Source organism: Balaenoptera borealis (genome assembly GCF_965194805.1).
Source record: "Balaenoptera borealis genome assembly, chromosome: 1".
NCBI lineage: Eukaryota > Metazoa > Chordata > Mammalia > Artiodactyla > Balaenopteridae > Balaenoptera > Balaenoptera borealis.
This window is the reverse complement of record NC_138860.1, coordinates 182321139-182344358: the sequence shown is the minus strand read 5'-3', so window position 1 is coordinate 182344358 and position 23220 is coordinate 182321139. Positions and strand designations below refer to the sequence as shown.

Below are 23220 nucleotides of genomic sequence, written 5' to 3'. Positions count from 1 at the left end.
ACTCTGCATTCTGACTTGAGCAACTGGATGGGCAGGAAATACAGAGAAGAGTTGAACTGGGGAGAAGTGATTCTAAATAATGACTGTGGTTTGGACATACCAAGTGCAATGACATGACAATAATAATAGAAGCATAATAATAATAGCTTATATTTATTGACAGTTTACCGTATGCCAAGCACTAATGTGAGTATCAACTCATAAACAACTCTTTGAGGCAGGTGCTGTTGTCATCCCGCTTTTATAGAGACTTGGCTCATATTGGTACCTTGTCCAAGGTCCCACAGTTGGTATTTGGCAGAGCTGGGATTCAAACCCAGGGAGTCTGGCTCTGTAATCCACGTGCTGAACACGATGCCCTGTCGCCTTTCAGGGTCCTTAAATCTGTGATGATTGAAGGTCTTGCCATCCTTTGGGGTTGTTGTGCTGTATAATCCTAATAAGTCAGGACTCAAAATGACAAGGGTGGAAGAAGATGGATTTAGATCCATAGAAGCAATGTTTATAGGAATTTAGTCTGTTCCCCCACCTCACCCCCCAGGTATCCTAGAAAGCAGGTTTTGACCAAATGTATTAAATTAGTTTGGTTTTCCTCTTTGGAACATTCGGATTTGTTGAAGATTCCTGACAGTCAAGTTCCACTTGGAATGTTAGGTGACATTGAGATGAGATATCCCTGTATCCGTGTATCCATGGCTAGTATCCATGGCCGCTCCCTGTCCGAGCAAGGCAGCATTGTCCTTTAAGACAGTTACTGCAGAAAATGTTTCTATTCTGAGTTGAGAGAAAGAGCGGACAATCTTAAAGATTAGCTGGGTGGTCTGGGGAAGCCTGGACATTATCTCAGAATAACATAAAATGCTGAATTGCAGTAAATGAAGGAAATGGAACAGTTCCACCCAGAGAAGAAATGTTGTAGCTATTTAGATGGAATCAACGGTCATGCAGTTTGGTACTAACTAGTGTGCAAAAGCATCCAACATTTATAGACAACCACGCTGTGGAGGAGGGTCCAGAAATAGTCAGCACTGCCCCTGACCTTGAGGAGCTTACCGTTAATTGAAGAGAAAATAGGTACCCGGAAAATTCACACCAACCTCACATTTGCAAGTACAGAATAATATAGTACTACAGGAATAAGTAGAAGATGATAAGGAATTCATTGCATGTTCTCATTTAAAACTTTTTTCTTGGGAGTTCCCTGGCGGTCCAGTGGTTAGGACTCAGTGCTTTCACTCCCATGGCCTGGGTTCAATCTCTGGTCCGGGAACTAAGATCCCGCAAGCTGCGTGGCATGGCCAAAAAAATAAAAAACTTTTTTCTTAGTGGACCAAGTACTATATTAAACACTAAAGTAAATATTATAACTTTTTTTTTTTTAGCATTTTACTTATTTTTCATTGTGCTAAATGCTTTGTATGGATTGTCTTTATCCCCGAAGTAACCCAACGAGGGAGAGACTATTATTATCCCTATTTTACAGATGAGGAAACTGAGGCCCAGGAAGGTTAAGGAACAACTGAGGTCACACTGTTCATAAGCAGCAGTGTTGGGGTATGGATCCAGAAGTCTAACTGTAGGGTTCAGTCTTAACCACTGTGCTGCACTGCTCAGAAATAAGTAAAACCTGGTCTTCGCACCCAGGAAACTCAACTAAGAGACACACCTGAATCATCACAGCACACTCAGTGCTCGCCAGGAGGTGCAGACAGTTACCAGGGCGTCAAGGAGGTTGCGTGTCTTGAAATCAGATATCATTTTAGGGAAACCCAATTTGGATAATCATGTAGTGTTTATCCACCATGACTTCTTATTTTAAAAGAAAGAATAATTCCTCTCTTTCAAGGAATTATTCCTAAAAATAGCTAAGTGTATAACAGCTTCATACTGTGTAGGAAAACGATCTGCCTAGATACTGGTTAAAGTATTTTTTTTTCCTCCTGAAGCTCCGTGTTCTTGATTTTGTGTTGTTTCACATCATTTTGCATCGTAGTAGTTTGTTTATTAACAGGTTTGTATTTAGCCATATTTGACAGTGCCATGTTCTTTCAGTTGGCTCTGTACCATCCCTTAAGGCATATGGAAAAGTTGAAAGAAAGATGAATATGTGTATGCAACAGAGGGGAAAATGAAAGAATTTCCCTGAAAGACGTGATACACATTTAGGATTGCATAATGAAAGCAAATACAATTTGACGCCTCAAAAGAGAGATCTTTAGTACTTTATAGAAAGAACACCCTCTTACAAACTCAAAAAGAGGAGAAGATATTTGTATTTTTAATTCCCCGGGATCTGCAAATTAGCCCGAAACATTGATCTGTAGAAAAATCAAATGTTTCTGAAAAAGGTAACATACGCTTTGCCTTTCTTTTAAATTTGCTACTCAAGTTCGTGTGGATTCTGGTGTGTCCTTGCTATCCAGCCAGATTATGCTGAATCAAGATAAGAATAGGAGAACTGTACTTGCTGAGCTCGCTTTATGAACCTGGAACTTTGGAGTGTAGAGAGTTTGAAGGCAGAGGAGGAGACGATAGAAATTGTGTTGTTCACTGTGACTCAGAGACCCTAAGTCACCACCAGTCATAGTGGTCATTTCCCAGCCTGAGTCTTAGGGAGAAAACAGTGCCATCGACTTTTCTGACTCTTCCTTCCCAGCTTGGGTAGAGGGAGAGGAAGGGATTAGTTAGGTCTGGACTTTAAGGAATTTCGGTATTCTTATTATAATCTTAAGTATCTTTTCAAGAGGAAAAATACCACAAATTTAAACACCAAATATGTATCATTCTTTATGCTATTCTAATTCGTGTGATAGTCAATCTATAGGAAAGAAGTAACATTCCTTCAGAGTTTAGAAATCGGATTATAATATTAAGAATCGAAGTCCTTTGTAGAAATGACCCAAGGAACAGCCTTTTATAGACTGAGAAATGCTTACGTTTGATGAAGGTGATGTAGGTAATTCCAAGGACTCAATGGTAATTTTAAGTAAAATAAATGAAACCAATCACTTGTATTCTGTTTTAACTAGAAAAAAGCTATATTAATGGGAGCATAGGAAAGGTGGGGGGAGGATGACATAAAGAGTGAGAGTGTAACGTTGTTTATCCCACTCCACACAAGGAAGGGAGAGAGTCTCATGGAGGTTAAAATTCCATTCACGTAAGAGACAAGTCTCTAGATCAGACTTCACATGGTCTGGATGAAATAATACTTAATAATAAGAGTTGTAATTAATTAGGTGCCCACTATATTCCAGGCTCTGGGCTAGGCTTATTTTTATATTATGTCATTTAGTCCTCACAACAATTTATCTCCATTTTACAAATAAGGAAACTGAGGCTCAGAGAGGTTAAATGACTTGCCTAAGGTTGCACAGCTAATGGGTAGCAGAGCTGGAATTTGAATCTGGATCTGACTTTAAAAACTTTATTCATTTACTTGTTTTTAAAAAACTGAGTGCCAGGAACTATTCTAGATATTAAGGATACAGCAGTAAACAAAATAGCCCAAAACCCCTACATTCATAGAGCTTCTATATTCTAGTGAAGAGAGGCAAACAAATAAAATATACAGCCTGCCAGATGGTGGTAGAGTGTGATAAAAAAAGGCTGGGTGCTAGGGAATGCCGGGGTGAGAGGCTTCAGGTTTTTTTTTATAAATTTATTTATTTATTTATTTTTGGCGTGTTGGGTCTTCATTTCTGTGCGAGAGCTTTCTCCAGTTGCGGAGAATAGGGGCCACTCTTCATCGTGGTGCACAGGCCTCTCACTGTCGCAGCCTCTCCCGTTGCGGAGCACAGGCTCCAGACGCGCAAGCTCAGTAGTTGTGGCTCATGGGCTTAGTTGCTCCGCGGCATGTGGGATCTTCCCAGACCAGGGCTCGAACCCATGTCCCCTGCATTGGCAGGCAGATTCTTAACCACTGCGCCACCAGGGAAGCCCGAGGCTTCAGTTTTAAATCAGGCAGATGAGGAAGGGCTCACTGAGCAGGTGGCCCGTAGCGGGCAAGAGAATGAGCTTCTGGAATATCTGAGGGAAGAGTGGGGGGGAAACAGCAAGTGCAAAAGATCTCTTCAGTTTCCTTTGCTCTCCCAAGACTCCTGCATCCCTTGTCCTGATTCTGGGCCCACCAGCCACCATTCTAATTACTGATTCTAGTCCCAAAGTCTGGTAGAGGGCACCGCTGAATGATGCAGTTACTGGAAAGGCATATTCCCCAGGATCAGTTAAATACGGTGGCTTCTGGCCTATGTAGCAATCCCTGGTAAGGTCATGGATGGTGGGTCTGTCTCTAAGAAATTGATCCCTCCAGCATTCGGAACCTAGGGTGGAAGAGGCTACTGGAGGCAGGAAGGAGCCAGGCTTTGCAGTCGGCTGGGCCTGGGTTCAATTCTTGGTCCTACTGCACACTAGCTGTGATGCCAGCTAGGTTGGCTCAGCCTCTCCAAGCACCGGCTTCCTCATCCATGAAGATGACAATACTTAACCACTCAGGGGGGTTGTGGGTGTGAAAAGTGATAACGGATATAAAGCTGTAGGCATGCTGCCTATCTTAGAAAGGGCTCAAGACACGTTGATTGCCCCCTTGGACCTTTGCTGTGTGGCCACTTGACCTTGCTAGGTGACGTCTCTTCTCGCTTTACATGAGACTGGGTCTCTCAGGTATGTGCCTGCTATGTTCTTGTTCTTTCTCCTGCTCACACAATCTTAGGTGTACTTTCATTTACTGACATTGTTCTGTGGTTATTTTTAATGCGTCTAGTGTGATAGAATAGTGTACTAGACTTGACTCTAGAATATCAAGTTGGGATTCTTTTTCTGCAATTTTATCACCTCTGCAAACTGGGATAAGTCAGTTCACCTCTCTGAGTCTCTTAATCTGTAAAATGAGGGGAGTGGACTATGTGATGTCTGAGGTGCCTCCTTTCCTGCCCTTGAGATACTCATGGTCAGGTGGCCAGCATATAGATTTGTTTAGCCTACTCAGCAATTTTAAAGTATTAAGTTTGCAGTCGCTGCCATTTACTCAGCAATTCCATTTGGGGGATTTATCTATCAATTAAGAAGTTATCACACAAGTACACAAAGATGTGTATACAGAGATGTACAAGGATGCCTATCGAAACATGCCTTATAATAGTGAAAGCCAGAAGCCATTTCAATGTGCAGCAATAAAGAATGGGTTAAATAGATTGACAGTCCAGTTTCAGTGATGAGCTCCTACTGTGTGCCAAGCTCTGTTCTGGTGCTTGGGGTACATCAGAGAACTAAACAAAGATCCCTGCCTTCAAACGGCTTACATTCTAACAGGGGAAGACAGACAATAAAAAATCCACAGAATGAGGAACTTGGGCGGTGTGTTAGAAGATGGTAAGTGCTGTGGAAAAGGGAAAGTGAGAGGCTTGAAGGGGATCCTGAGTGTGGGGAGGGCAGTTTTAAATATAGGAGTCGGGTCGTCCTCATTGAGAAGGACCTGCAGTTGGTGAAGGAGCCAGCTACACAGATGTCAGGAGATGCACCAGCCAGCACCGAGGCCCGAAGGCAGGAACGAACGTGCCAGTGTGTTTAAAGAAGAACAGGGATGCTGGGGGCTAGAGCAAGAGAGCATGAGGAGTGGGAGAGGAAGGGGGCCGGGGGGCCAGGGGCCAAGTCACAGAGGGTCTTGTCGGCCTTTGTGAAGATTGTGGTTTTATTCTGAGTTGAAATGGGGAGGCTTTGCCGGATTGGGGCAGAGGAGCGACATGATCCGTTGTTTATGTTTTAGAAGGAACAGTCTGGCTACCGTGTTGAGGACAGACAGTAGGGAAACAAGGAGAAACACGACACCATTGAGATTATTGCAGCAACTCAGGGGAGAGAGATGAAGATGCATAAGAGACGGGGTACAATGGAAGTGGAGAAAAACAGCTGGATTCCTGCTGTATTTTGAAGACAGGACCAACAGGACTTGCTGACAGATCGAATGGGGGGAGTGAGAGACGAGAGGGGTCAAAGATGACTCTTAAGACTTCCGTCCTGAGTAACGGGAAGGAGGGAGCCGCCATCAACGGAAATGGTGAAAGCCAGGGTAGAACAGGTTTGAGGGAGGAGATCAGGAGTTTGTTTTTGAAAACTTTATACTTAGAGGTCTGTTAGACACCCAAGAGAAAAAGCATATTTACTGGCTGTTAACATTTACTGTATCTCCAATGTTTAGCAGAGGAACTAGCCCTCCAAATACATTGGTTGAATGAAAGACAAGAAAAGTTATTCGAATACTAAGTGAAATAAGTGTCAGATGATCCCATTTTATTTTATTTATACCTGTGTATACATACACACACACATATTTGTGTAAGAAAAGGCACAGATACCAAAATACTAACAATAGTTATGTGGGATATGACCAAGTGATTTTAACCTAATCTCTTTCTCTTTTTGAGAATCTGTACAACATCTCTATAAAATAGTTTATGTAAAAGGGAGATGTGCTCTGAAAGGTGAGAAGACTATGATTCTAGCCCATCGTTAGCTTCTAGGTTTTTTCAACCATTGCAGAGTTGATGAACCCTTGAATTGTTTACAGGTGGTGTTCTTTATGAATAGGAACACTGTGGCCAGATTGTTCTTTTCTTTTGAAGTATTTCTTCATGATCTACTCCCAAAATTAGAAACAACGGACTGAAAGATACAAAGATTTATAGCCCTTCTTAAACATTGCTAGATGGCTTTGCAGAAAAACTGAACCGATTTAGCATTCCAGCAGTGATAGAATGCCAGACAGTCTATCAAGAAAGATATCCCCTCCTACTAAGTCGGGATTTCAGTTTCACACCAAAAAATTACTTAGCAGCATTTTTTCACCTGCCGTGGGGGCATAAAAAGTCTTCATGGAGGTCTTCCATATTTTTCAGGCATAGGAATCGGCGTGGTCCACGCTGGCTACGAGAGACGCCTGGCCCATCACCTGGGAGCACACAGCACACCAGCTATCCTAGGAATCATAAATGGGAAAATCTCCTTCTTCCATAATGCAGTTGTCCGTGAGAACCTGCGACAGTTTGTAGAGAGTCTTCTTCCAGGGAACTTGGTGGAGAAAGTAAGTACCTGGCTGAGAAGTAGTTTAAGAGGCTCCTGGGACTGCTGGCTGCCCTGAGCTCTACCTGTGGTCATCCGCAGACCTGAGTTTGATTTGGGGCAGGGCAAGGCACATATTAATTAATTAATTACCCTAACTAAATCATTTAAATGAAGTCTGCCAGAGACTGAAAATTGAAACAGACGAAGTAGAGAGACTGAAAGAATCATCCTTGTCAAAACCGCTGGGAAGATTTACACTGTCATAGGAATCTGAGCCTAAAATGAGAGTGCCTCTTATTTTCTCAACAAAAAATTAGATCACAACATGGGATGAAGGAGGTCTTTCCAACTCATGCATTTGTTCGTTTAAAGATACTTTTCTTATGAGAGTATTCAAATTAAGTTATATTTGGTTATATATATAACGATTATATCTATTGAAAACACCAGATTCCATGAAATCAGATATTATTTTTGGAACTTTCAAAACATACAGCGATACAACAGTGTGAATAAATTTCACAAACAAAAGATTGAGCTAGAGAAACCAGGCACAGAAATTCACACAAACTATAAACTATGATTTTTATATTTAAGAAGCATTTTTCCCTCAGTATCTGAGGTTAGAGGTCACAGGAACTAGAAGAAGATTCTGATGTTGCTTTAAATGAAAATGATTCATTCCTTTAATAATACCAAGGAGAGTGAACATACAGATACTTCCATCCTATTTCTACACAGCCTGTCCCACCAGGATCATTATCCACAGAAGAAATATTTGTTGGAGTTAACTTGAAATTGTCAGAGAGCATTGTAGCCTCCTAAAATGATGATAGGTTGTCCTGACAGGTCCTCAAACCTTTTTAAAATGCCTGTTGTATGTCAGACATTATGATAAGTGCTGAGGACACTTTCCAAGGAGCTCGCAGTCTAGTAGGTGATTGTTCCCATCCGATATGTAGAGTGCCCATCCTAGAGATTTGAGAAAGGCTTCCTGGCAGAAATGACCCCTTTACTGAGTTTGCCAGGTGAGAGAGAAGTAGGGAATGAGTTCCAGGCATACAGAGGTAGCCTGCTTTGTATGAAGTAGTCATTAGTGAGTGGGAGAAGACAAGATTAAAGGGGTTAACGGGAATCTCACTGTGAGGGTCTCCTTGAAGGAACTTGGTTGGCCTGCAGGTGATGGAGCCATTGAAAGGGGCTGAGCAGTGGGGTGAAATGATGAGATTGAGGTTTTATATAGATCATTCTGGAAGCAAAGTGGAAAGATAAACTTTTTTGAACTACTATGAACATTTTCTAGATAGAAATTTAATTTATTCAAGTTTTTAATTTGTTTTCTTGGGATTATTTTAAGGTATAAACAGGGAAACACAAAAGTAGCAATTCAGATGGCAGTGAATGAACTTATGTAATGTATAGGTGGGGTGGGCCCACTTATTTTTATTTAAGCCATTTTAAAAGAGCAGTTGTTGCATTATCTTCTAATAGATTAAAAAGTGCAGTCTATAATTGAGCAAGAACCAACTTTGAAAGCTCATTTTTTTTTTATAATATGGTCAGTAATTGTTTCAGAAAAGATTATGATTTCAGTCTGTAAGGGTTGGATCACATGAAAATATGAAATCAATATCTCTGTTCTTTTAATTAATTTTAGTCAAATAAAGGCAAAAAATTAGTTGTCTGCATTTTTTATTTTTTACAAAACAATCTTTTACACATATTTGATTTTGTTTAATTATCTCCTGACTGGATTATAATGCAGTTGTTAAGAATTAAATGTTGAAACTAACATCCTTTATTCAATTTAAGGTTACAGATAAAAATTATGTCAGATTCCTCTCTGGCTGGCAGCAAGAGAATAAACCGCGTGTCCTTCTGTTTGACCAAATGCCCGTTGTACCACTGCTCTACAAGGTACTTTAGGTGCTGGGGTAATGTTTTCTCTTATTTTGGTGATTTTCTTTTTTGTGAGTAATAGCTCATCCCAAGAGAAATGCTTGAAGACCAGAAATTTGCTTTAACCACCATACACTGAGGACCTACTGATGCTATTACTGTGCTAGTACTTTCCACACACATAATAGCATTTAACCTTCAGAAGAACCCAGTGATACAGATTATTATCCCTACTTTTACTGAAGCTTAGAGTGGTTGTATAACCTGCCCAAGGTCTCCCATGTTGAATATCGATTCCCTTGTAGCCTGTCTGATTCCCAACCTGCCCTCTGAATATATACTATACTTCTATCTAGCACACCTCTGGTTATCACCGTGACATGAGATGGGAGAGGAAAGTGCTAAACGGTTGGCATGGTCACTGCCATCTTACATAATTAGGGTACAGGTAATTCCTCAAACCTCCCACCCAGTACAGATCTCAGTAAAATGAGTATCTTGGTCTGTCTGAAAAAAAGAATTAGTTGTTGTTTAGCTTTGTTGGTACGGTTTTTGTTCATGGAGCACCATAGAATTCCTACAAGGGTACGAGGGTGTAGCAGCCTGAGTGGGGCTGTATAAGCTAGCGTTCATCTCCACCCACTGATGAGAACAAGTCACACTTAATTTAGATGCTGTGCTATCAATTTCATTTCTTCCTCTCTGTTATGCCCTAACAGTTGACTGCTTTTGCATATAAAGATTATTTGTCATTTGGATACGTGTATGTCGGTTTGAGAGGGGCGGAAGAGATGACGAGGCAATACAACGTCAATGTCTATGCCCCCACCATCCTGATCTTTAAAGAACACATACACAAGCCTGCAGATGTTATCCAGGTATGTGAGTGTCACCTTGTTTCAAGATGGCCCTCCCATTTTATCTCAGGGTGTCATATAAATAAACAGCAAAATCGAGCAAAGCAGGAGAGGAGAAGAAACTAGTTTTAATCTCTTCCTTTAGGGACTTCCCTGGCGGTCCAGTGGTTAAGACTCCGTGCTTCCACTGCAGGGTGTGCGGATTTGATCCCTGGTCAGGAACTAAGATCCCACATGCCTCGCAGCGCAGCCAAAAAATTAATTAATTAATTAACTAACTAAATAACATCACTGGAAAAAAAGAAAAAAACCCATAAACTAAGTTAAAGAACACACACTGAATATTTATCTGATCTTAAGATAGGGAAGGGCTAAAAACATTGGGGAAAATCTTGTTGGAAAATCTTAATAACTTGATTATAAGTTTTAAATTTTTATATAAATACTTAAGAATTTTTGATTAAACAATAAGGGAAGTAATTACAACCAATATAAAAGGGATCATTATCTTTAATTTCTAATGAGCTTCTTCTAATCAAGGAGATCAACCCAAAACTTGTTGAGAATGACCACTTAATGAGTACAGAATGACCACTTAATGAGTACAGAGTTTTAGGGTGATGAAAATGTTTTGGAACTAGATAGAGATGAGGGTTGCACAACACTGAATGTACTAAATGCCACTGAATTGTACACTGAAATGGTTAATTTCATGTTATGTGAATTTTACCTCAATTTTTAAAAAATTTTTAAAACTTCCCCCCAAAACAAAATGAACAAAATCCTGAGAAGAGATTCAAGTGACTAATAAACACCTTTAAAAAAATAAATCTCACTAATAATCAGAGAAAAGCAAAATAAACATTTTCTTCTCTCATCAAATTGTTAAAGATTTTGGAAGGAAAAATACTCAGTAGAGTTGAGACTACAGAGAAACAGGCACTTCTCTTTCTTGCCTTGCTGGAAGAAGCCTCAAAAGTTTTCAGAAAATCGATCGGGTGATAAAACATCAACTGCCTAGCAGAAGAGCACCCCTGAGTACCTACTGTGTGCCAAACACTGCTTTCTGTGCTGGGGGTGCAGCCCTGGACAAGATCGACAGAATTCCCCGTCCTGTGTTCTAGTGGGGACGACAGACAATCAGCATAACATACTCTATCGTGGTATGTTATGTAGTGATACGTGCCAAGGAGAAAAATAAAACAGGGAAGAGGAACGTAGGGTATTAGGGGAGAGGGCTCACATTTTTAAGGTGGAGCAGCCAAGAAGGGCCTCATTAAGGTGACACGAGTAAAGACCTGAGGGAGGTGAGATTACCTTTTAGGACTCTATCCTAAAGGAATAGGAACTCGGGCAAAGAATTTCATACAGAGATGTTAAATATCATTCATAATACGAAAAATGAGGGGGAAATATAAACATCCAACGGCAGGATAATTACTGGTACATCCCAGAGACTATTATATAGCCATTTAAAATGGCAATTCGAGAATACTTAATGATGGGGATAATTTTCCTAACATAATGTTACAGAGCAAGCAGGATGCAGAATTGTATATGCAGTTTATTCACTGACCTCAGTTTTGTAAAGTGAGTGCATGTGTGCATGTGTACGCATAGGAAAAAAACTAGAAATAAATACATCGAAACATTAATGGTTATCTCTTGATGGCAGAATTATATATTATTTCAATATTTAGGTTTTCAAAAATCCCTATAATGAACATGTATTTTTTAATATTTTTAATTTTTTTTTTTTTAAATCGTCAAGAACCCTTTGATACTTTCTCTTATAGGAGGCTAGAATGAGAAGAAAGAGAAATTCTATAAAATCCTTTATTTCATTCGTTCAATACATTCGTTGCCTGCCTGCTGAGCACTAAATACAGAACAGCTCTGACATCCAGTGTTAGTCTTTGTCTTCCCTTGACTCACAGTCAGGGGAGGAGAAAGACCGTCCACTGTAGTAGGTGTCTCACTAAGATGTGGGGTTCCTCCGGGTGCCATGTGGACGTAGAAGGGGTCCTGAGACTATGGGACTAGGGTAAGGGTGTTGTGTGTGACAGAACCAGATGGGGAAAGTGGATGGTAAGGAAGGGAGAGCAGGTTTAAGAAGAAGGTAATGAGTTCAGTTGTGGACATAAGAATTAGAACTGCCTTTAGGAAATCTAAGGGGAGATGTCCATCAGGCGGGGATCTAGATCCAAGGAAAGGCAGAGGGGCTGGAATAGAGATTTGTCAATCATCAGTGACTGGTTAGAGGTTGAAGTCTTTAGTGTGGGGAGATCTCCCAGGCATCGTATGTAAAGTAAGGAGAGAAGGCAGCCAAGGACAAAACTCTGGACAATCACCAGCAAATAAAATGAGGGGATGCCTGATGGCGACTAAGAAGGAGCCAAGAGAGAGTCAGGAAGCAAACGAATGCCAGTTGTGGAAGAGAGGAAAGAAGGTCATCTCAATCCAAGATTAATCTGTAAGATTTACTAAATTGCTTTTTAGTGATAGCTTGTACTCTTGGGAATTGTTATTTATTTATTCCCTGGGGAAAATCGTTAATCAAATACGTTAACAAAATTACTGGTACAATGGATGCTTTACCAGTTTGCTCTTTATGAATATAAAACTGCATTCTTAACATAAACTGAGTCCTCCCAATGGCAAGGGGCTTAGTATAACACTAGTAGCGCTAGTGGTTTCTCTTAGCTCTAGTTAATTTGTTTTCATCTGCTGTACAGTGGTTACGGCCACATGATAATGGGTTTATTCATTCTTCTGTGGATGGACATTTCGGGACTTTAGGACCAGTGATGCCGTGGACATCACGTGTATCCCAGTGTACCCAATCACAAGTTTCTACAGGACGGCAGTTTTAAAAATGTGGCTCACAGACCCCTGGGGGCGGGAGGGTCCAAAAGACCCTTTAAGAGAGTCTGTGAGATCAAAGCTGTCTTCACAGGAACCACTAAGACATAATTTGTCTTTTCTCTGTGTTGACTCTTGCACCGATGGTGCAAAAGCAATGGTGGGTAAACTTTCCAGTGCATAACCACCAAGTGCACACACCAAGGCCCGGGCACCAGGCTGCCGGTGGCCCTGTGTTCTTCACTCCTAAGCACTCGCCGTAACAACACAGAGGATCAACGCTCATTTCACTGAATAGCCTTGATGAAGCAGTAAGAAGTATGAATTTTATTAATAGGTAAATTGACACTCAGGTCCACGTCTTTCTGGTATCTTTAGTGTTCTCTGTGACAAAATAGGAAGCATGCAGAAAGCTCTGCTGCAGGCCAAGGTGCAGAGGGTGTCCTGAGGACAAATATTTGTGTGGTTGCCTAACTCAGGAGTCTTGAACTAGCCACTTTTCTTTTTTTTTTTTTGATGGAACATCATTTTTTACTTGAAAGAATAATTGACGGAAAACTATGGTTACTCAGAGTTAGGCAGATATTTTCTTGAAAATGAATGAAGTGAGCCTGGCATTTTTTTTTTTTTTTAAAGAAATTCACGTTCTTTTATTTATTTATTTATTTATTTATGACTGTGTTGAGTCTTCGTTTCTGTGCGAGGGCTTTCTCTAGTTGCGGCAAGTGGGGACCACTCTTCATCGCGGTGCATGGGCCTCTCACCATCGCGGCCTCTCTTGTTGCGGAGCACAGGCTCCAGACGCGCAGGCTCAGTAATTGTGGCTCACGGGCCCAGTTGCTCCGTGGCATGTGGGATCTTCCCAGACCAGGGCTCAAACCCGTGTCCCCTGCATTGGCAGGCAGATTCTCAACCACTGCGCCACCAGGGAAGCCCGAGCCTGGCATTTTAAGGGAAACAACTCACAGTATCTGTTGCCGATGATAGAATCCAGGCTTCCAAGGAAATTATAATTTTGAAAAATTTGTATCAGCCATCATGACCTTGATAGCTTCTCAAACTTTCTTATGAGATTGGTTCATCGATGTGATGCATTTTTTCATATGAATAAGAAAATTTGTCAGCGTCTGGGAGATCAGTGAACCAATATTTTTCGAATGACCATGCATGAGTAAAAGATCCATTCTAAGTGCAAGGCAATCAGTGAATTTTACTTCCTTTATTTTTGATCCGTGAATTTTAATTTAACAGAGTACTAAAAGTTGATGGGAATTCCCTCACAGTCCAGTGGTTAGGACTCTGCACTTCCACTGCAGAGGCACAAGTTCAATCCCTGGTTGGGGAACTAAGATCCCCCATGCAGCGCAGCCAAAAAAAAAAAAGTTCATTGACTCCATATAGCAACTAACCTTTAAGAAACTACCATTTGTCCAGTTTCGGTGTAGTGGCAAAGAAAAATATCCATAGTTATCTGAAAAGCTATTAAAATAAACCTCCCTTTTCTAACTATGTATCTGTGTGAGGCTGGATTTTCAACCAGAACAATATATGACCCCCGATTGTGTATAGAAGCAGATATGAGAATCCACCTATCTCTTCTATGAAACCAGACATTAAAAAGATTTGTAAAAATGTAAAGCAGTGTTAATCTTCTCACTAAACATTTTTTGGTTTTGGAAATTATGTGTTTTTTGGGTTTTTTTAATGTTTAAAAAAAGTTATTTATGTTAACATATATGGCTTTATTTTTTTTAATGATTAAATATATATATATATATATATCTTTAACTTTACTAGCTAATGTGTTTTCCTAAGTACATATCCACCAATCATGTGTGAATGTTCCATTGCTCCATATCCTTGCCAACACTAGACCAATTTAATTTTTCTGACATGAATGGTGTTGATTTTTATCAAATACTTTTTACACATCCATTATGATTATCCAGAGTTTTCTTCTTTCATGTTCTGTAATGCGCTAAATCATATTAATCACTTTCTAGTGTTAAGCCTAACTTGCATTCATGAGATAAATCCAACAGGATCATTATTTATATTATGCTTTCAGTATATTGCTGTATTCAGTTTGCTAACATTTTGTTTAGGACTTTAATATTTATGTTCAGAAATGAGATTGACTTTTAACTTCTCTTTCTCAAGATGCCCATGTGAGGATTTGAATCATGAAACGAGATGGGGTGTGTTCTCCCTTTTTCTCTTCTCGGGAAGACTTTGTATAAGATTAGATTGTCCTCCTTGAAAGTTTGGTCAAAACCACCTATGTAAAGCCATCTCAGCCTGAGTTTGTGTTTAAGGAAAGATTTTTGACTACTGACTCATCTTCTTTAATGGTTATAGAACTATTTAACTCTTCTCTTTTTCAGATATTGTTTTATTTTTCTAGACATTTTTCTGTTTCATCTAAATTTTCAAATTTAAATGTATATGTGTATATATATGTATATGTATATATTTTTAGTTTCTACAACATAGGGAGTGATTCCTCCTCGTCATCCTTTTTTTAAAAAATATTTATTTATTTTTTTGATTGTTCCAGGTCTTAGTTGCAGCAGGCTCCTTAGTTGCAGCTCCAGAGCTCCTTAGTTGTGGCTCCCCAGCTCCTTAGTTGCAGCACTCAGGCTCCTTAGTTGTGGCATGCGAACTCTTAGTTTTGGCACGCACGTGGGATCTAGTTCCCTCACCAGGGATCGAACCCTCATTGGGAGCATGGAGACTTATCTACTGTGCCAGCAAGGAGATCCCTTTTTTTCTTTTTTTAATATTTATTTATTTGGCTGCGCCGGGTCTTAGTTGCGGCACTTGGGATCTTCGTTGCCACGTGCAGAATCTTCATTGTGGCATGCAGGATCTTTAGTAGCGGCATGCAAACTCTTAGTTGCGGCATGTGGGATCTAGTTCCCTGACTAGGGATCAAACTGGGGCCCCCTGCGTTGGGAGCGCAGAGCCTTAGCCACTGGACCACGAGAGAAGTCCCTCGTCATCCTTGATAATGGTTACTTGTGCCTTCTCTCTTATTTTCATGATTGGTTTTACCAGAGGTTTGTCAATTTTTTTAGCTCTTCCAAAGAACCAATTTTGGTTTTGTTAATTCTTCTTCTTATATATTTATTTTGTTTTATTGATCTCTATTTTCATCTTTACTATTTCCTTTTTTCTACGGTTGTATTTTTGCTGTAACTTCTTGATATGGATGTCTAGTTCATTAATTTCTTTTCTATTATATTCATTTTAACATTACTCTCCAAGTATTACTGATACTTTATCTGAGTCCCAAAGTTTTGATAAATAGTATTTTCATTAATCACTTCAAATTCAAAATATTTTCTTATATCTGATATGCTTTCTTCTTATATCAATAAGTTATTCAGAATTTCTTAATTTCTAAACAAAAAGGGATTTTCTGGTTTCTATCTTAACATTGATTTCTTGTTTAATTGTGGTCAGAGAAGCTACTATATATATAATTTCAGTCCTTTGAAATATATGAAAGTTAGTAATAACAAAGTGGTCATATTACAGTTTTGTTGTCCGCCTTTTATACTCAGTAACATTGTTACTTTGGAGTTTTGTGGGGGTTTTTGTTTGTTCGTTTTTGTTTTTTTGGCCACACACAGCGAGGCATGCGGGACCTTAGTTCCCCAGGGATTGAACCTGTGCCCCCTGCAGTGGAAGCACAGAGTCTTAACCACGAGAATACCAGGAAGTCCCAGGGAGTTTATTTTCAATTGTTCAGTTTCCTATCAATCTTGCAGTAAATTTGCCTAAAAATTCCAAATTATTGACTTTTTAAATCAGCTAGCGTAGGGCTTCCCTGGTGGCGCAGTGGTTGAGAATCTGCCTGCCAATGCAGGGGACATGGGTTCGAGTCCTGGTCTGGGAAGATCCCACATGCCGCGGAGCGACTAGGCCCGTGAGCCACAGTTACTGAGCCTGCGCGTCTGGAGCCTGTGCTCCGCAACAAGAGAGGCCGCCATAGTGAGAGGCCCGCGCACCGCGATGAAGAGTGGCCCCCACTTGCTACAACTAGAGAAAGCCCTCGCACAGAAACTAAGACCCAACACAGCCATAAATAAATTAATTAATTAATTAAAATTAAAAAAAAAAAAAAGAATTAAATCAGCTAGCGTAAAACAGTATACAAAAGTTGTCCAGTGAAAAGAGCACTTGATTTTTCCTTTGACCTGAAATAGCTACGTCATTGCTCTCAGCCCTGCATTTTTTTTTCTTTTTTTTTTTTTTTTTTGTCTGTGTTGGATCTTTGTTGCCGCCCGCAGGCTTTCTGTAGTTGTGGCGAGAGGGGGCTACTCTTCGTTGCGGTGAGCAGGCTTCTTATTGCAGTGGCTTCTCTTGTTGCAGAGCATGGGCTCTAAGCACGTGGGCTTCAGTAGTTGTGGCACGCAGGCTCAGTAGTTGTGGCTTGTGGGCTCTAGAGTGCAGGCTCAGTCGTTGTGGCTCACGAGCTTAGTTGCTCTGCGGCATGTGGGATCTTCCCAGACCAGGGCTCGAGCCTGGTTCCCTGCATTGGCAGGTGGATTCTTAACCACTGCACCACCAGGGAAGTCCCAGCCCTGCATTTTTTAAAAAGATCACCACACGTTTATCTGCTCAAATGAGTCTGACTTACGTGGTTTTATTACTTTAGCCAGGATCAGGCACTTCTTTTTTTTGGTTTTTTTTTTTTGGCCGCGCTGCACAGCATGCGGGACCTCAGTTCCCTGACCAGAGATCGAACCTGTGCCCCCCGCGTTGGGAACACGGAGTTTTAACCACTGGACCGCCAGGGAAGTCCCTCAGCTACATGTTTATTAAGCTGTAAGTAAAGCCCATTTTCAGTGAGAAAACTGAATCAGAATCCACTGTCTCTTGGTTTTTCTCCAGGCCCGAGGTATGAAGAAACAGGTCATTGATGACTTTATCACCCAAAACAAGTATCTGTTGGCAGCCAGGCTTACCAGCCAGAAGTTGTTCCATGAGCTCTGCCCCGTGAAACGGTCTCTCCGACAGAGGAAGTAAGGACTGAAGGCTTTGCCCCTGCTCATCAGTGCAGCAGAGGGGCATGTTGCGTTTTACTACAAGGCAATTAAACGTCGACCCTGAGACAGTCAGAATTTATTCTTCATGGAACAAATATTGATGAACAACTATGACAGTGAGGGGTATAACAGCCCAGGGCACCTTAGGACCAAATTATTGGGTGTGCCAGAGAAGATCCCCCTAAGAGGTAACACTTTAGCTGAGCCCTAAAGGATGAGTAGATTTTGCCGGGTGTCAAGGAGAGCCTGGGTCACTGTAGCAGCATGGAGTAGGAGAGAGTTACTCTTCCTACCAGAGTATTCCACACAGGGTGAGCCTCTGGGGGTCTTGGAGAAGGTCTTGGAGAGGAGCCAGGTTAATCACTAAACAGTAGAGAAGTGAGGGTACTGAGGAAATGGTAAAATAATTAAATGGGAATAGCAAGGCTGAGGCATACTTATTCATACAGTGTCTAAAGTCTGGAGATACAGGGAAAATACTTATTATACCTCTTGCAGATTAATGAATCAGTGCCTTTAAATTTAGGGCTGTTTCATCTGTGAAAGCTGTCTGGATATGAAAGGAAAACATTTTGATCACGTTATGTGAAAATACAACTAAAATATTGTTTAAAATAGGAAAAATTCCCTATGTTTCCAGACTTTTCAGTTTCGTTTATAGACTAAGAGGAGAAAGACTTTAATTAAATGTAAGGCAGGTGATCCTGGACTTTAAGGATTGTTGTTTATACCGCCTTCAGAAAATATCCCCAATCCACGCGCTCCCCCCCTTTGTTAGCACCGCCAGCCTAGCCAGGTCACTGTCACCTCTCATCGAGGCCACCGTGTTAGCCTCCTAACCTCCTCTGCCTCCACTCCGCTCTCCCACCCTCAGTCAGTTCATGTCAGCCAGCGATCCTCCTAACACTGTGAATTGGATCGAGTCCCCCGGTCTCAGCGTCTTTGCACTTGCGGTGCTCTCTGCCTGGAGTGCTCAGACCCCACTTCCTCTTATGGCACCTCCTTCACGTCTCTGCTCAGCCAGTCTGATGGAGCGTGACTCCCAGCCCACCCTTGACTCTCTCCCCTTCACTTCTTTTCTTTTTTCATAACGCTTGTCACTACTTGTCATGATCTATCCATCTATCTATTTGTTATCTGCCTTCCACACTGGAATATCAGCTCCATGAGGGCAAGAATGTTGTCTGTCTTACCTGGCATCTATTGAGTGCTCAGTAGTATTTGAGAGAATGAATGAATGATTAGATGAACTTTCCCTTGGCACCACTACAAAGGAAGCCCTTCAGAATGAGGCCCAGTGGCCCTGGCCTCAGATAGGCTCCACCAGCCCTGCTTGCGGTGGGAGAACTGGAACAGGTGCCTTCTGTGAGGCCCTTCTGCATCAAGGGTTCAGTGACCATTGCCTTCAAAGGCATCTCTGAATGTCGTGACGTTTGGTTTGGGGAGAGCATCACCAGTCTAGAAAGAAGCAGGCCCTTAATGCCTTGGACATTTTCTCTCATTAGAGGCTCCCCCATGAAGCTTTCATTCCTAAAACATGCTCATTCACTTTGTAAATGAACGGCTCCTCTCTTTCACCTTCACTTGCCATTCAGGTTCTAGCCATGGCCTCAGGGATTAACGTCTTCTCTTTTGTTGACATGCAGGTACTGTGTGGTTTTACTGACCGCTGAGGCTACCAAGTTGAGTAAACCCTTCGAGGCTTTCCTGTCCTTTGCTCTGGCAAACACACAGGACACAGTGAGGTTCGTGCATGTCTACAGCGATCGGCAGCAGGAGTTTGCCAGCACCTTACTGCCAGACAGCGACACGTTTCACGGAAAATCAGCGGTGAGTCGTGGATGCTGTCCTGGTCTCGAGCTCTTCACAAGCACGTGGCACTTAATTCTGTGTCCTCCTTCCTCAGGAATTTTCAGTATAGATTCCAGGGAGTCCAGGAATCTCTGAAGCCTGTTTGTTCTGTTTTGTTTTGCCTTATGTTTTCCGAGTGCTTGGAAGCCATTTGACTTTTTTTTTTTTAATTAAAGTATAGTTGATTTACAATGTTGTGTTAATTTCTGCTGTACAGCAGGTTGATTCAGTTATATATACATTCTTTTTTATATTCTTTTCCATTATGGTTTATCACAGGATATTGAGTGTAGTTCCCCGTGCTGTCCGAAGCCTGTTTTCAAAGCACTCCTAAACTGGTCTTTTACCGTGCTGATTTCACCTCCTAGATTTTCAGCCTTGGACCTTCACAGAAAGCATCTTCCCTCTGGGTAAAGATTAAAGAGCGTCAGCCCTTTTCACCAGCCTTTCCCCTTGGCAGGTCTAGGCTTACAGTACCTAGTTTGTAGACTCTTCCTTAGGCTACCAGTAATAGGCTTGCCAAATGTCTCCCTTCTGTGCTTCTGCCTCTTTTACTTCATCCTTATTGATCTCATCTTCCTTTCCCCTCCTTCATCATCACTCTCTGCAGAAGCATGAAATTCTTCTCTGTCTTTTTCATCATCTTGGTAATTATGGAAAAATCTCTCGAGAAAACAAAGGTTTCCTTCTTTATGACATTAAGTCAGAAGTTATAGAACAAAGTCTATTGAGAAAAAAGAGCTTTAACTTTAGCAAAAGCTCTGGAAAGTCACCATAAAACTAATTTCTTTTGTTAGAAAAATATAAATCTCTTGCAAATATTGTATACTCATCCATACCTGTGTTTGAGCTTCACTAGACCCATTTTTTCCATCCTCCCTGAAAAAAACCCAAGCAACAGTAACTTCACATTCTTTTGGGAATTCTCATGGTTTTTCCTCTCTTTTTCTCCCAGGTGTCTATCTTAGAAAGGCGCAACACAGCAGGGAGGGTGGTGTATAAAACCCTGGAGGATCCCTGGACCGGGAGTGAGAGCGATAAATTCATCCTTTTGGGTTATCTTGACCAACTGCGGAAAGACCCAGCTCTTCTGTCCTCGGAAGCTGTGCTCCCCGACTTGACCGATGAACTTGCCCCTGTAAGCACGTAGCCCAGGAGAGTGGGCACCGGGCAGGGCTCCTGAGCCCCCAGAGCAACAGTGCCATGTTGGAGGCGGGGGACTTCTCCCTCCGGGGCTCAGGGGTCCAGGCCTGACCGTCACCCATTTTCTCCCTCAACAGATTTTTCTCCTTCGGTGGCTCTATTCTGCTTCTGACTACATCTCAGACTCTTGGGACAGCATATTTCACAGCAACTGGTAGGAGTATTGCCAAGTTTGAATTTCTTTCTGTTACTACCAGGACTGCTGTTTTTCTTTTGAAAAGAGTCCACGCTTCTTTGATTTCAGTGAGGACTCCATAGGCAGGTGGAAGAGTGTTTACATATTTTCAACAACTGTTCCCCTTTTTCTTTGTTTCATTGACTTCCCTTTTTTTATATTTGCTGATTGACCCTTTCCCACTGGTGGGGAAAGAAACGATCACCCCTGGCTGCCCCTCCAGCTAGCAGAGCCTGGGACCATCCTCTTCATCAGAGCACCTCTGGTGTCCAGCACAGGGCCTGACACACATGGAGTCCAGTGAATAGATGCACAAATGAATCCGTGAATTAATCGGAGAAGGGAGGGCTATACCACTGCCACCCCAATGAGACCATGAGCTCCTGAGGACAGACCATGTCCCACTCATGTTCGTGCTTCCTGGCCCCCAACCCAGCTCCTGAAAAACAGCAGGCCTTTGATGGGTGTTTGTGGGTGAATAAAATTTCAGAACACCTAGTGGAGATCTTGAGAAGTCAACTTTTTTCTCCCTTCTCCTCCCCTCTGGGCCACATCTGAATTATTCTGGCCAGAAAAGAAAAAAAAAAAAAAAAATCAAAATAAAGGAAATAATTCCACAGACCTTTTAGTCACCTGATACTACCCTTGACATTAGAATGTTCCTCCATGTTCACAACTTAAATCGTTTGTTACCCCTCTTATTGTTTCCTTCTGCAGAATTTATTCAGCACAGCCTGAGACACAAAAACTTTTTGAATAAGTGATCTGTGCATTAGAACAGTAAGGGAAAAATCTCTGCTTTCACCACCACCACCACCCAAAAAAACCTCTATTTGTATGAGATTAGAAAGTGTCAGACTTCCCTGGCGGTCCAGTGGTTAAGACTCTGCACCTCCAACGGAGGGGTTACAGGTTCGATCCCTGGTTGGGTAACTAAGATCCCACAAGCTGCACGGCGCAGCCAAAAAAAAAAAAAGGTGTTTGTTGATGTGAAAGCTTTTTGGTTTGGGGTTGTTTAGGGGTGTCTTTGAGCCAGAGAGAAGAAACCTAAAACCGTTAATTGGCACGTCACAGCAGCCCACATAGAGCTGACCAGAGCCTGTGAACTTCCTTTTAGGCGGGAAATGATGCCCCTTCTGTCCCTGGTCTTCTCTGCCCTCTTCATCCTCTTCGGCACTGTCATCATTCAGGCTTTCAGGTAAGCGCCTCCGTGTCTGCTCAGCGCCGTGTCTGAAGGGTGCGCCCCAAACCTTACAAACCTTCTGTAAAACTCCTTTTCCTTACTTCAGTGACTCAAATGAGGAGCGAGAGTCAAGCCCTCCAGACAAAGAGGAAGCCCACGAGAAGACCGGGAAGGCAGAGCCGAGCTTCACCAAGGAGCCCAGCAGGTTGCCCTAACCAAACGCCGGCACCTCGCCCTCAGTAGCAGCCCCGCAGACCGCGGGGTCTGATAAGCAGCGTCCGAGGGTCTAGTAGAGCTAAGCACTCTGGCTCCCCTCCTTGTGTGAGATGTGGATTTAGGCAAGAGTCGCAGCTGAGGAGCGTTGACTGAGACTGCCTAGGCGTTCAGACACAGGACTAGTTATCTTCTCCTCAGTACCCTGAGTTTCTCAATCCCAGATTTAATAATGAAGGCGGGAAGGAAGCAAAGAAGCATGTCAGGGAGATGCTAGATGAGCCAGAAGCAGAGAACGGTGCGTCACCCTAACTGTGTTGACGGCCTTCATCCTGTCCTAAAGCCGCTTCTACACCAACTGAACGGCAGCGCCGGCAAGGTTCTTTATAGGCCCGGGATAACCAAATCGGGGTCAGTCCCGCCCTGCCCATGTGTCAGGCTCGAGACTATTAAATAACATATCTAGTCTGGTTAGAACATATCATTTTCTTCCACTTGTTCCTTTTAAAAGTCATGGCATTCCCTTATCCTACAAGATCTTAATTCCTCAGTTTTTCTCCACAGCAAGATTCCTAAAAAAGGCTTTGTGGAGGTGACCGAACTCACAGATGTAACGTACACCAGTAACTTGGTACGCCTGAGGCCAGGCCACATCAACGTGGTCCTCATCCTGTCAAATTCCACCAAGACCAGCCTGCTGCAGAAATTCGCTTTGGAGGTCTACACGTTCACTGGGTGAGCTCCTGTGTGCACGTGAGAGGGGGCGGGGGGTGTGGAAGGAGGACGGGGAGAGCCTGCATTCTTGGGTAAGGAGGGAGCTGGAGGGGCTTTATCCATGCAGCATGATGTTGCCTGTGACCTTTC

The 23220-nt window shown here is 42.1% G+C and overlaps 2 protein-coding genes across 2 annotated transcripts in view; one reads left to right on the top strand and one right to left on the bottom strand.

The window, feature by feature from the left end:
- Positions 1-23220, bottom strand: part of AGMAT (agmatinase (putative)) — a 44869-nt gene that overhangs the window by 8435 nt on the left and 13214 nt on the right. The gene's annotated exons all lie outside the window — the stretch shown is intronic.
- Positions 1-23220, top strand: part of DNAJC16 (DnaJ heat shock protein family (Hsp40) member C16) — a 37541-nt gene that overhangs the window by 10582 nt on the left and 3739 nt on the right. Inside the window, exons 5-14 of the mRNA XM_082381360.1 lie at positions 6894-7078; positions 8872-8976; positions 9678-9836; positions 17577-17707; positions 19378-19561; positions 20538-20720; positions 20863-20939; positions 22078-22158; positions 22250-22348; positions 22921-23091. Of these exons, the coding sequence (XP_082237486.1) occupies positions 6894-7078; positions 8872-8976; positions 9678-9836; positions 17577-17707; positions 19378-19561; positions 20538-20720; positions 20863-20939; positions 22078-22158; positions 22250-22348; positions 22921-23091 (1375 nt within the window). The remainder of the gene's footprint in view (positions 1-6893; positions 7079-8871; positions 8977-9677; positions 9837-17576; positions 17708-19377; positions 19562-20537; positions 20721-20862; positions 20940-22077; positions 22159-22249; positions 22349-22920; positions 23092-23220) is intronic.